Source organism: Mugil cephalus, chromosome 11 (assembly GCF_022458985.1).
Source record: "Mugil cephalus isolate CIBA_MC_2020 chromosome 11, CIBA_Mcephalus_1.1, whole genome shotgun sequence".
Taxonomy (NCBI): domain Eukaryota; kingdom Metazoa; phylum Chordata; class Actinopteri; order Mugiliformes; family Mugilidae; genus Mugil; species Mugil cephalus.
Window position 1 is genome coordinate 10,604,011 of NC_061780.1, and position 13,352 is coordinate 10,617,362.

Below are 13,352 nucleotides of genomic sequence, written 5' to 3' on the forward strand. Positions count from 1 at the left end.
GTCGACTGGCTCCTGTATTTCAGAGTTGCTGCTAATCTCCAGCATTAGGTTTGCTTTTTACCCCTATCCTTCATTCCCAAAACATACTTCCAATAAACAATAAACAGAGGAGCGTCCAGCTTGGATACTGTGTCCTTCACAGCGCAATAAATAAATCACGATATATTGGATTTAAAATTGTGTTTCACACACATTTACTTTATAAATGTGTGAAAGCTGGCACTGACAGACAATATAATAACCCTACCAGAGCAACAAACAATACCCGGAAAAGCACCAATCAATAACTTGCTGAAGAAAACAATCAGTTTCTATTTAAGCCATAATAACTAATGTGTGTGTGTTATTTAATTTATGGCTGATTATTGATTGTTGTCACATACTACATGAACTACAAATACTTGCTTTTACACATGTTTGAATGAATGTGTTGGTTTAATAAATAAAATGTGAAGAAAACATATTTAAAGCCCTGAGATAGCCCCACCGTGACCTTCTAGTGTAGGTCTTCAACAGGGGGTCCGGCCTCTTTGGTTGATTATACATTTTATGTATTTTATGTGTGTGTATATATATATATATATATATTTATCCCCCCTCCCCCAGGCTATTAAATACACATTAACCCGAATCCAACATATTTAGTTAAGGGATAAGTGACAGCTTAATATTGAATGCAATGTGATAATAATAATGTATATTTATGAATAACACTAGGCCGAGTTTAATATATAACACATTTAGTAGGTAGGTGGTCCCTGCTTAATGTCTCCGTCAGTTTGGGGGTCCTTGGCCTGAAGACCCCTGCTCCCTGTTATAGAAAATGAACAAATGAACAAAACACGTTTAAATGTGGGAGAGTTAAAGCTGCAGAGTCTCTGCTGCGATGCTAGTCTAATTAACCTTGAGCAGGACTCGCTGCTGTTCGTCTCCATTATGACTATATTTAGCTACCGGTTTATTTATGTCCTGTAACGAATTAAATTACTCGATGTTAGTGCATCATTTTTTATTTATTTATTTTGTTCTGTTTATCTCTGCTTTCTAAATTGCTGCGGATAATTCACCTGTTGCCAGAGGTCCAGAGAGGTGCTGAAGGGGAACACAGGCACCGTCTCACATGACGCGACAGAGACTACAGCGATCATGTCAGATATAGTCTACGTGGACGAGAGGTTTTAAGAATGACACTCGGGGGCAGAACTGTTTTCTGCCTTTTTAGTTTCCCATTAAACGCGCATCAAGTTTTCATCTGCTCCTGCTCTTTCCTAAACCAACAAATTGAACGAAGGACAGAACGAGCTGAATTTCTCTGCAGCAACTCACGCAGCATCCGCGGTTGTCTTGACAACTCAAGCTACTCGCCGCCTTAAGGACAAATCTACTGTAGACAGTGAAACATACCCAGAAACCTGCTGTTATGTCATAGTAAGAATAGTGTAAATGCTGTATGGCTCCACTTCAGCGCGCGCGCACAATCACATTTTCTCTCTTTGTGCTTTTACATCACTCATCCTGAGCTTGTACTCTCCTGATTGCCACGTCTATTTTTATAGCGGGAGAACGAACCCCTGCATCGGTGATGCACTATTCTGGAAAATTAGTTTATTCATATCACACCCACAATTATTCATACACTATGGAAGAGAAAACGAATGCATTCATAATTTGCTGCTGATGTAAAGAGGCTATAGAAATAAATATAACTAATTTGAATTGGGGAAAATTCTGAGGCTTGGGAAAGGACTTTTTAATAGATCCTCCTCTTGACTTGGATATTAAAACAATGTATCAGCGTTGTATCAGCATAAAGATTTGTACCCTGAAGAAGTCATTTTTACAATATCTGACAAATGTCGTGAAGGCATTCATAGAGTCGTGCATCCCAAACATTGATGCTGCTCCATCCATTTAAAGTCACTCGGGAAGCAGGTACAGGTGGCACCTGTGTGCAGACTGATATAAAAATATAAATGTAGGTTTATAAAATAAATATATATTCAGATGTTTTGCTGAAAAAGTATAACTTTTTTGTTTTTTTGTTTAATCCTCCCATCTCATTAAAAAAAAAAAAAAAAAAAAAGATGCATGTTTGAAGAGCAGCCACATACAGGCCCTTGCACAATGTCCCTCGAATAACAAAAATTGTGCATGTGCGTGCGTGCATATTCATGGCATGTATATGAATGCCACCTCGTGACACCTCTGCTGCTAAACCTTCCCGACCATCTCTGGCCCCAGTCAACAGGTCTCCTCTTCATCAGCCCCTTTCCACTCAGCCAGGACCCAGCCAGCCTGTAATTACTGACTCCACTTGAGAGGAATACCAGCAGGCACAGACACAGAGGGAGGAAACGGCAACGGCAACAGCGACAACAGAGCAGCGTTCCAGCCCACAGCACCTTTCCGCGACTTCAAAAACACCTGGAGCCCAGTGCTGCCGCTGACGTTTGTGTGAAGAGCACCAGCCACCTGCCTCTCTGGAAACTCTAACGAGCAAATAATGGCTTCGCAGACACAAACTTTGCATCGCATGTAATATTTTAGTCCAGTCGAGGACAGACTGTTTACCTTAGCCCTCTGGCCTGTGCAGGGCCCCGTTCAGACACTAACCCCCTGACTCCCTCGTTAAAGGAGCCAGAGAGGGTGGCAGGAACTCAGGCTGGACATCAACCCGATACCGTATGGCATGCCATGTGGCAGCGAGGAAGTAGATTTTTCAAGCATGGCAGCAAACAACAGAAAATTCAGCAATGTGATTTACACAATATTGTTGCATACATCTACTCTCCATTGTGTCCAGTCACATTCTGGGAAAATCATGATTATATGGATAGCTTCTAAAAACATGACGTTTGTTTTTACTGTCAGCTGTAGCAGGAATTCCTTCTGCCATTCGTGCAACATTCACATTTATAGACAGTGATTCTCAGCGTGGTTTATACATGAATGTCGGTAGGTTTTTAAACAATAACCGACTTTGTTGTTCATTCGCTGCAACTGCCGAGCGAGCTAAGTAGTTTCGCTCAAAAGTTTATCATGAATAATAGAAATAGCTTCTCTAAAAAGATCCGTCCTGCAGATTCACTTCTGGTGATACAAAAATAGATTATAAACATGCCTCGGCTCCAAATGGAGCTGCATTCACCCATCAGTATACACTGCTGTAAGAGTGGTGGGTAGTGTCTGCCCACACTTTCTGGTCCTCGGCTGAGCCCTCCATGACTGAGCTTCAGTATATTATTCCATTGCCTATGGCATGATGCATGGCAGCCACACTTGGGGGGGGGGGGGTGCGCTACCATCTGTGGCTGTCAGCTGAAGATGCCACTTAGTGGGCCTAACACAATCACCATGTCAACACTTGCCAATAATTGGAGCTTCCACAGTCACCTCTGAGTGTGTGTGACACACCAGAAAACTCTGGGAGAATTGTCTGAACGGCAAGTTGTTTTTGGATGCAGACTGAGTCATGAGCAGAATGAATGACTGGATGTTTGTAATGGTGAATGATGAACAAATACAATTTAGTTTAAGGTTTTTACATGCTCGTTGCTGCGCTGTCTACGGGATGCGTCAACGCAGGCAGAAGCCACGTCTGCATGACCAATGAAGAGACACTAGGTGGCACCAGATTCCTGCAACTGAGGAAAACATCTAAAGTTGTCCTCACACCACCTAAATAAAAAATGCAGAAAATGCATTCGTGGATACTATGATGTTACAGCGGTCGTATATTATTTTGCATTATTATATTATTGGGGAAAAGACTACCATGTTTCCTTCATTGTAGACTTTGAGGGGGAAATAACTCGGCTAGAGCATCTTTGTGTGAATTGGAACTGTAGTAGACCTTTCCAAAAATAGATCTGCTTATTTAGTATCTTGACCACTGTAGTGTGTAGAGTACAATCAAGCAGAGTACGTTGGTTGAGATTTGGTGAAGGCTACAAGTCATGAGTCATGTATTATTTCCGCTCTTCAGTGACCACTTGTAACTCTTACTTTTAAGGATGTGTGTGTAATGTTCACTTGTAATATCACTCGATGCAACAGTGATATTACATCGACGGTCTGAGGCATTTCAGATAACAAAACACAATGACACCATTTAATTAGTATCAAAATAGTGTAAGAATTATTAAATAGCAGACAAACAGGTCAAATATAGATATTTGAGACATGCAGGGAATTATTCCAAAAAAAAAACCCTAACATAAATTGCTCCTGTAAAGGAGGTGCAGTTGTGATAAGTTCTTCTTTGCCGTTCATTTTAAATGTACTTTAAATCCGACTATTTCAGGCTGAGAATAAGCCGATGTCACGCCCACTAAATAATCTTGGCATAGAACTTTCTTGACAAATATTTAATACAAAGAGATACTGAAGGTGTAATCTCATAAATGCATGATTAGCAACTTAAATACCGAGTGAGAGAAGACATTCACCCTTAATCTGGAGGTGAATACGAGGCAAATCTTGTGTTAATGAACATGTAGCATATGCCCTCACTTTCACGTGTTCGCAACGGAACAAATCCTGCATGTAGACGTACATACACGCAGAAATGCAGTGCTAGCTGTAGTGAACTGAAATAGTTCATACCAATGTGTTTCATACCCACTTTCCACCAACTCGTATCTCGCTGCCAGTTCAGAGTTGGCACATCTTACTAACCATCTAAGAAACTTTTTTTTTTTTCGCCTCACAGGCTACAGAGCCACAAATTATATCACGGTATGTGCCTGCACTTTATTGGCTGCCATTTAGTCACTGGTTTCATTCTTGAAGCGTCCTCGAGTCTATTCTGAACTTGAGGACCACAGTGCAAAGTTTCAGTTGGTGAAGTTGATCACAAAAACTCCACCACAAAGCGGACACAAGTGGGTCTTAATTCCACGCTAGCAGAGACTTTGCGCTGCATTCAAACCTGTTTAGATTGCCAAGTGTCCGTTCTTTGGTGACGAACCACGAAGAACTGGTTCAGGGTCAGGCACCGACTTAGAACAGTCAACTGCCCTGGTGGAAAAGGGGTATCAAACTCTTCCCGTTTTCTGACAATACTTAGAAAGAACTGAGTTTGAGTTCTTACAGCGTATTCAAAAAAAGATGATTCAGTGCCTGCTCAAAGTTTTTGTAAGACTACGATGCATGCGCTTCAGCGTCATCTGAGTCTCGATCGCTTGACAACAATCGTGCCAGCTACCATATCATACACAGTCCTGTTGTGCTGAAAGAAGAGAAGTGTGATGAAGGCTGGGAAGAAGAAGGCAATCGAGAAGTTCTTGTTTAAGGCTCGGACAGTTGACCTGCAAAAGGAAACAGGAACGTAAGTTTAAGGACATGATGTGAAGGCTGAGGCTACGTCTGCCACAAATCTCGTGATACACATAATAAAGTACTCACGCAGACAGAGACACATTGGTGGCCGGCACTACGAGAACCCTGTTGGGCTGGACCAGAACAGATGAGTCACATGTAACAACTCGGAGTCCAATGAGAAACTTCCCTGGAGTGGCTCCTCCTGCTCCCCAAATACATACGATCTAAATGGAGAAAGGCGTAGGAAGCGTCACTGCGTGGCGTCTCCTTTCATAGCTGAACGCTCTCACATTACGACAGAGTATCGGGAAACTTTTATACGAGCAATCACCTCATAAAAACACACTAACATCCGGTACACAAGGGCGACAAGCATCATTTTCTGCAGCTCCTCCATGGAGGTGTCTTCATCTATTTCCTCCACTATGAAATGCATGGCGAACTTGGAAACATCTCTGGAAAATAACAAAGGAAAAATATGTGAATCCAAAGCATTGCTTTGTCTGATTACACAGTAGTTTTGTTTTATTAAAAACCGCTTCTTGAAAAAAAAAAAAAAAAACTAAACAGACTCACTTGATTCCACTGAGGTGCATAATACTGATGATTATTGTTGCTTTGATGAAAAACAATATGAAGAAATCCACCATCTCTGCCATTAGTCTTTGGAGAGGTGAAGGAATACTATACTCTCGACCTGGTGCAAGAAAAAAAACAACATTTAAATGGCTTAAAGGTTCAATCAGCAACGACAGCATTTGTTGACGTTGTGTGATGAGACCTGGGTTTACCCCGAAGGTGTTCATGGGCCATAGCTATCATGACAAACGATGATAAGCTGGTTGTTTGCAGTAGTAAATCTACTGTCTAAGGGCATGTGTTCGTCCCAAATTATTTAGAGACTTTGTTTAATGAATGGTGTAGTGTCATTTTGCACTCCAGCACATGCCACAAACATGAAGCATTCACAGAGTTTTCCACAAAGCTACATTTGGCTTTATGTGTTCATCGTGTCGTTGTCTGTAAATGGACATTTTGACCAGATGAATACTGTTGAACTAATATTTGAGACGGACCAGCAGCAGTTACCTGGCCTCTGGGCATTTCCGTTCTCCTGCGGCGGCTGAGCGGCCACAGCTGCCCCGCCGCTGCCTTCACCTGCCCGGCTGCTCGGGGAGGTGACGGCGGGCGGATAAGACGACAGCGGAAGGCCAAACGGACTGTTATACCAGTCCTGGGAGTTAAATTCAAGAGCGGTCGACGTCCCGTTTGGCGGTTGTAAATAATAAGGGCAAGACATCGTTGACGCTGCCAGCCAGCTCTGCCAGCTGACATATCCACTGTAGTACTGCCACATCCATGCCTGCAGCTTCTCGCAGTATTCCGCCGTGGCGCGACTTTCAGACACGCCTTTCTTGCCTTCCGCATGGTTTTCGTTGCCTGTTCTTTGAGTAGCATCGTCAACGAGTGGCTTAGCTTGGTTGGGAAAAGGCGTATTCTTTCCTTTATCGACTTCCATATTTGTGTTTTCTTTGTCAGCCATGTTTGTTGGCGTTGCGTCCTTTGCGTCACGCACAACGTAATGTCGGGGACAGTTCAACTTCACGAAGACAACGAAAGCGTGAATTAACGATTGTCACCCCCCAAACTACCGTATATGGTTATACTGATTTATAATTTTTTATTAGTTTGTCATTTTGACAGACGCACTCGGATGAACTAACACTTAATAACACGTCATTGCCTTATCAAAAATGTGAAACCCCCCTTTTATCGGGATACACTGGTACAGTCCAGTCATTGCCTTCTATTGCCACCAGGGGGAAGCATTTCTGCAGGGATGCGGATGATCCAGCTTCATATTAACAGATTATTTAGCTCTAATTAGTTGACTTTGAGAGCCTAGTTTGAATAAAAATCCGTGTTGCAACATGCTGCTGACAGCACCTCTTTCAAATATTTGAAGGAAATGTAATACAGATTAAACGATTTTATTTACTATGACAAAAAAATGCAAAATTTGCTGGATTCTGTCAACATTAAGGAGCTGTTCAGCCAATTATTAGAATGCTTGAATTTACCAACTGATGGTGTGACTGTTTTTCTAAAATAGCCTGCTTAATTCCTAACCCCAAATTTCCTCATTAAATTTAATCCAGAACAATGGGGTATTCAGAAATTGTTCAATTGGCTGAGAAGATTTTCCTAGTGTGTATTGCACTTTTTGAAAATTAAAGACAATCATACCTCTCTCCATGTCCCCAATGCATAGGTTGTGTGCGCACAGCATGAGCTCATCTAACAAGGCACTGAAGACAACGAATCAGCTCGTCACTCGTTGGATTTCATTGTTGCCCAACGGCCTGTAAATCCTTAGGATGAGGCTCAAACTAATTCCAATTAAAGCCATTATGCATGCTTACTCAACACCACGTCTGTGCATCCAAGACAAGAGGATTGACGCAATCAGCGGTCATTACGTTAACGAAGGCTTTAAAATTGGCAGCTGGCCATGTTCTTTTAAAGTCATGTTATATCAGAGAGACCAATAAGACATTAGCAATGAAACAGGGCCTGTAGTTCAACTTTGCTGCTGGCTTTAGCACATTTACCAAATACTGCCTTTGACAGCTTTGTTTGAAAGGCAAACAGTTGCAACAAGTGCATTCTCTTTTAAAGAGAAAGTCTTAAGACCAAGATCTACTATCAAGATCCTATTTGATGCCACATTTGTGCACATAACAGGACAATGCAATGTTCATAAATTACACAGACTGCACAGTTCAGACTTTTATTGGCATGTTTGGCAAAAAAGCTCAGTGCATTCAGGGTGTGATGGTGATGGAGTTAAAGGCCCAACTTAAAGTTACGCCTGCTTCTCATAGGTCCTCACTGCAACAACATCATCCATGTAACATTTCTGTAGACAGAAATCAAGTGTTGCAGTCAAGTTTTAAGTGTACACATATATAACCTCTTAGAGTGCATGAGGCCATATTGAATCAAAACTGTTGCCCAGTTACTCACAGCCATTAGTTTTCCGTCTTGGATCTCTCGTTCCAGCGTTGTCGCCTTTCCATCCCACGCCTGTTTCTGCACGAGTTTGCCATTCTCAAAAGTGATGGTGGTCTGAGGAAAGAAAAATCACAACTAGTCAGGAAAACAGCAGAACACACGCCAAGACAGAAAACGAGGCCTGATGACAAGTGGACCCACCTTGGTGTTGCGGCCGTCTGCAGTCGTCTCATCAAACTCCTCGCCCAACTTGAAATTGACCTCTGTGGTCTTGAAAGTACTCTCAGACTTCATTGAAATGACACCACCATCTCCCACGCTGATCACTAGGTTAGGCTTCACCATGTTGCCCATTTGCCTCGTGGCGAAGCCCACACCTTTCAACACAAAGGAGGGAGGGAGGTTAAATTCAGATGTTGGGACTCATTTCGTAAAATCCTACTGGCTCGAGTTTAATAATTAGCCTTGGCTAATATTCTGAAATACAGCAGCCCAGTTCACAATAATCTCAAATAAAAGGAGCTCACCGATCGCCTTCATGTAGTCATCGAAGTTCTCGCTGGCAGCCAGAGTCCAGGTCCCAGCAAACTGCTCAACCATGATGGAGAAAATGAAGCTCTGTCTGCTGCACAAAACAAAAGATGTTTCAGGATCTCCTGTCGTTCGGTAGTGAAGCGCGGGGAGACTGATGTGCTGCGCAAATCACCTATTTGAAGCCCGGTTCACCACGCGCGTGATCCGCGCCCACCAATCACACAGCAAGGTGACGCCGTTGCCGTGGCAACGAGTGGATTAGAGGGGCGTGGTTTGTAAAAATCAGCTGCCGTCTGATTAGAGATGGGATTTATGGCTTTTTGAAGGGAGCAGGATCTTGAGGATCCGTTTCCGTTCAAAAGACTGGCTCCTTATTATAATATATATTATATATATATTTTTCAACAAGTGTAAACCGTTTCTATCCACAAGGTGGGTCCATATTAGATTAGATTAGATTGGACATATACTTTATTTATTCCAAGGGATAATCACTATTTTGAATTTTCCCTCGCCTGCAATATTTGTGGCACAATAAAAACTACTTTATAGTACTTTGTATACATAAACACATATACATAAACGGTGACAAAAACAATGTAAACCACCCAAGAACATTTTAACAATAGAGAAATAAATATAAAAAGGGTGGCTTTGTGACTTAGTGGGGAAAAATGTTGCACTCATTTGAGACTATTCCGTATGTGACTGCATGTGCAGGCAATTTTTTCTTCTTTTTTTTTCATTATCTATTTACTTATTTATTTCACCTTTATTGGACATTGTTAAAAGCATGTAACCTCTTTGGGGGGCTATGACATGCAAACAAAACAAACAGATAGCTTAAAAATCTAAATCTAATTTCTATTAAGGTATACTTTTTGCTTTCTTGTATTTGCAGTTTACCCTCTAAGATACTTGAAATAAAACAGTTAATGATAGATTTAAAAATGTTGTTTTGTGCCTCTTCCCTCAAACTGTAGCGTAGTGTCCAGTTTAGCTGAATACATTCACCTGTATCTGACTCTACTGTGATATTGATTTCAACCAGGAGATGGCGCCACGCGAAAAGCAGTTCAAATGCATGTTTTTTTTCTTTTTACTAAACTCCACAAAGAACATGTTGATATTGATTTTCATGCACATTTCCTATTGTATGCTATAAATAGACTTTTCCATATAAGCTATAACGTAGAGCCTATATTTATTTACAAAACATTTCTAAAGTGCCTACAAGGTTAAAAACAAATGATTGACAAACAGCAGGTTCACCACGCAGACAATAAGAATAAGTAAGAGAATGTAAAACAATATAAGAAATAAATATATAACAATATGTTCCGAGTTGTTGTTCTACAGTGACAGTGAATATGGTTTACTGTGTAGCGGAGGGAAATTATTGCACGTGGTGAGAATATATAAGGAAATACGTACAAGTATACAAGTATATGAAAAGTATATGTATATAAGTATATAAGTATATGAAAATAATAAAGTGAAGAAATATACTATAGCATGTGTGCTCCTGTTGCATTTTAAAAATCTAAAATGACAACTGAATCCATTTCAGATTGAGTGTTGCTTTAATGATGAATTTATTCAGTTCAGCTTTAAACCCATTCTATCAAGGTCAATACGAGTCGGGTGCAAGTCATATTTATTTTCATCATGTGTTCTGTTTAAGGAACTTCTCGAGGAGCTCACAGTGTAGAAGTTGAAGACAGAAATGATCGGAGATGGTCAGAATGAATCAGATGAGTTGGAGGTGTCCCCTGGTGGATTCATAACAGAAGAAAATTGATGCTGAAATGGTCTAAATATCTGCAACAAGAAACAAGCCACTGAGGCTTTTACTTTGCCTGAGTAGATAAATAAAGAGTAGATATAATAATATCAGTACATGAGTCATGAACCTTACAGAGTGTATGCATTATGAAATCAACAACTGCATTATCAGAAATAGCAAAGCTCCTCTAAAGAAGCTTCTGGACGTCTGATCATTTAGTCCTAGTTTGAGTTTTGATGCTCATGTTTATTAATATTAATCACACTCTCTATGACACCCCTTCCCCCCTGTGGGTTCACGCTGTCATCAGGGCAGAGCTGCGGTTGATGTATTATGGAAAGGTAGCCATCACTGCGAAACCAGAGAAACTGGAATCAATGTATGCCAAATGGAAAGACCTTAATGAGCCTCTCATATGGCAGCAATATTTGATTTTGTGGTTCGAGCGCATTAATTATTCACCGACAGCCAGTAACGATGCGCTAGTCAAAGGGGCCTGGCTATATCATGGAATGTTGTTTACCAATCCGGTAAGCCGATTACTTGTTGTTCTGTCGGCCGCGGTTTCTCCGCGTACAGGTGCCATCCAGCAGGCGCGGAGCCCATCTAATGAACATGAACTCTCGCTGGCATCCACAGAGAAGTCCCTTCCTTCTGGTTTTCATCAACACTTCAGCCCCCATTGATGGGAGAACAGTGGCCGCGAACAAAAGCTGTATATACTGTACAAACACAGCTCTGAGCGGCAGCACACTGACTCATTCTTCAGTGTGTGTGAGAACGGAGGGGGACCCCTTTCAGCTCCTTTGTGCTGGTGTCTGTCAACAGTGTAGTTGGAGGCAGAGACCATTGTGGCGGCCAGTGTTTCGTATTGACACAGGGCCTCGTTCAACTTGTTCCCAGGGTCCAACCTGAGGATTCATGAATAATGGAGAGAGGATCCTCAGGGCCAAGGAGGAGTTTGCCAGTCTGACTGAGCTCTTTATAAACCCAAACTACAACTTTATAAGCCAGCAGGTAAAACTGGGGTCACAGTCGACCATGCTGAGGTTGAACTTGGTCTGACACTGTGGGAATCTAGCACAAAAACTTCACTTCTTAAGAAAGAAAGAAAAGAAAAAAAACACAAAACTGTTAAATCACATCCATTTCCAGATCATAGAAGTCTCTTCCCTTTCCACATCTTGTTTGATTGTATTGTACCCCCTCCCTCTAAGCCTGAACTGTCTTTTTTAGTCCGAGTAAAACTTTGCCCGAGGTACGGGATAAATTTCCTTCATGTGGAAATCTATGAAAGCCTCTAAGCACTCGCTTTCATCCATTGTGGTTGAGACGTGTCCATGATCTATTTGCTCTTTGACTCAACAAACAGAAAAACATTTCAGTATTTTGATGAACTCTCCGGCTGGGTTGTCCATGAATCCGAAATTTAGTTAAAGTTCATCGTGATTTTCTTCAGAAACATTTTTAATGCAAATATCTAATGCAAATGCAGAAGCATGCTAAAGTAAGATGTTAAATGCTTATTGCGGCTTATGAAAAGCAAATCTCTTATATATATATATATGTGTATATAAAAAAAATAAGAAAGAGAAGTTTTGCCAGTGAAGGATGTGCGCCACACCTTTGGCACCAACAGGGGGCATCGCTTCAGGTCAAATTCCCAGCAGGTCCAAACCATCTGCTCAAAGGCTCACACGACCTGAGCGATGTGCCCTCTCCTCTTTGCCTTTTTACACGGCTGCTTGGGGAACCAGGGGGTGGGCGCCGACCGTTCTGCACAGCCAGAAAGAGTCGCTGTGTGTGTGTGTGTGTGTGTGTGTGTGTGTGTGTGTGTGTGTGTGTTTGGCAGAGGTCAGGGAGGTGCCTCTTGCTTGTGTGCTTTGAGCTTTTTCATGCTTCCTGCTTTGATCTTCTCTCTCATCCCTTCATCCCACACGCTCCCTGCGCCTGGGGCTCCTGGTTTGCAGCACACCGACAGAGAGACTGGAAAGGGATTTAGGGTGGGGGGAGGGGGGGGGGGGGGATTGGGGGGTGCGGGGGGTGCTGCCTCTCACAGAGACGCTGCTTGTTCTGCCAATGCGGGGACAGATGACCACGGGGCACAGCCACTGGGTGCAGTGGGTGGAGGGTTCACCAGGAGCTAAAGTGATGCACACTGTACAGCTCTCTGCGCCTCTTTCATGCTCTCTTAGATCGCGCAACAGTGGGATGGAATTCTTGCATGAAAAACAACTGCCACAGTGCTTAGAGGGTGGCCTCCTGACCCCTTACAACATGGGAAAGTGCACCCCTCAGCTGGTAGTTATATAAAGCCTGCCAGAGTCATGAGAATCCCTGATAAATCACTCGACTTGAGGCCTCTCGTGTCTTTTCGCATCTCACATGAATTCATATCTATGGGTAAATGTAACGTGTGCCTTTTCCTCTTAAGATCTAAATAGCCCAGTTTGAACGGCACCACAGTCAACGTGCGAGTCAAAAAACACGCTTTTGTCACTCTCCTGCGCTCCCCCCTTCCCCAGAGCTCGATAATCCGCACATGACCCTTCGTTAAACACTCACTCACACACACACAATCACACGCGCGCACGAGCCGTCCCACCACACCTGCTGGTGTGAGACCGGGAAACGCACATGCGAAGGCACAGGGTGCAACCGCTAATTGAAGATTAATTGGGGGAGGGGGGCTTAC

At 42.4% G+C, this 13,352-nt stretch overlaps 2 protein-coding genes across 2 annotated transcripts; both read right to left on the reverse strand.

Moving 5' to 3' along the window:
* Positions 1 to 4,352: 4,352 nt before the first annotated feature.
* On the reverse strand, positions 4,353 to 6,906 carry LOC125016941 (protein FAM8A1-like). The gene is made up of 5 exons (XM_047599720.1): positions 6,412 to 6,906; positions 5,899 to 6,019; positions 5,654 to 5,777; positions 5,407 to 5,546; positions 4,353 to 5,309 (listed from the first exon to the last, which is right to left on the reverse strand). The coding sequence occupies exons 1-5, from the start codon at positions 6,863 to 6,865 to the stop codon at positions 5,165 to 5,167; spliced, it is 984 nt and encodes a 327-aa protein (XP_047455676.1). The 5' UTR covers positions 6,866 to 6,906; the 3' UTR covers positions 4,353 to 5,164.
* A 1,193-nt stretch (positions 6,907 to 8,099) lies between these two features.
* fabp4b (fatty acid binding protein 4b) lies at positions 8,100 to 9,035 on the reverse strand. The gene is made up of 4 exons (XM_047599721.1): positions 8,865 to 9,035; positions 8,539 to 8,714; positions 8,350 to 8,451; positions 8,100 to 8,242 (listed from the first exon to the last, which is right to left on the reverse strand). The coding sequence occupies exons 1-4, from the start codon at positions 8,935 to 8,937 to the stop codon at positions 8,189 to 8,191; spliced, it is 405 nt and encodes a 134-aa protein (XP_047455677.1). The 5' UTR covers positions 8,938 to 9,035; the 3' UTR covers positions 8,100 to 8,188.
* Positions 9,036 to 13,352: the final 4,317 nt, after the last annotated feature.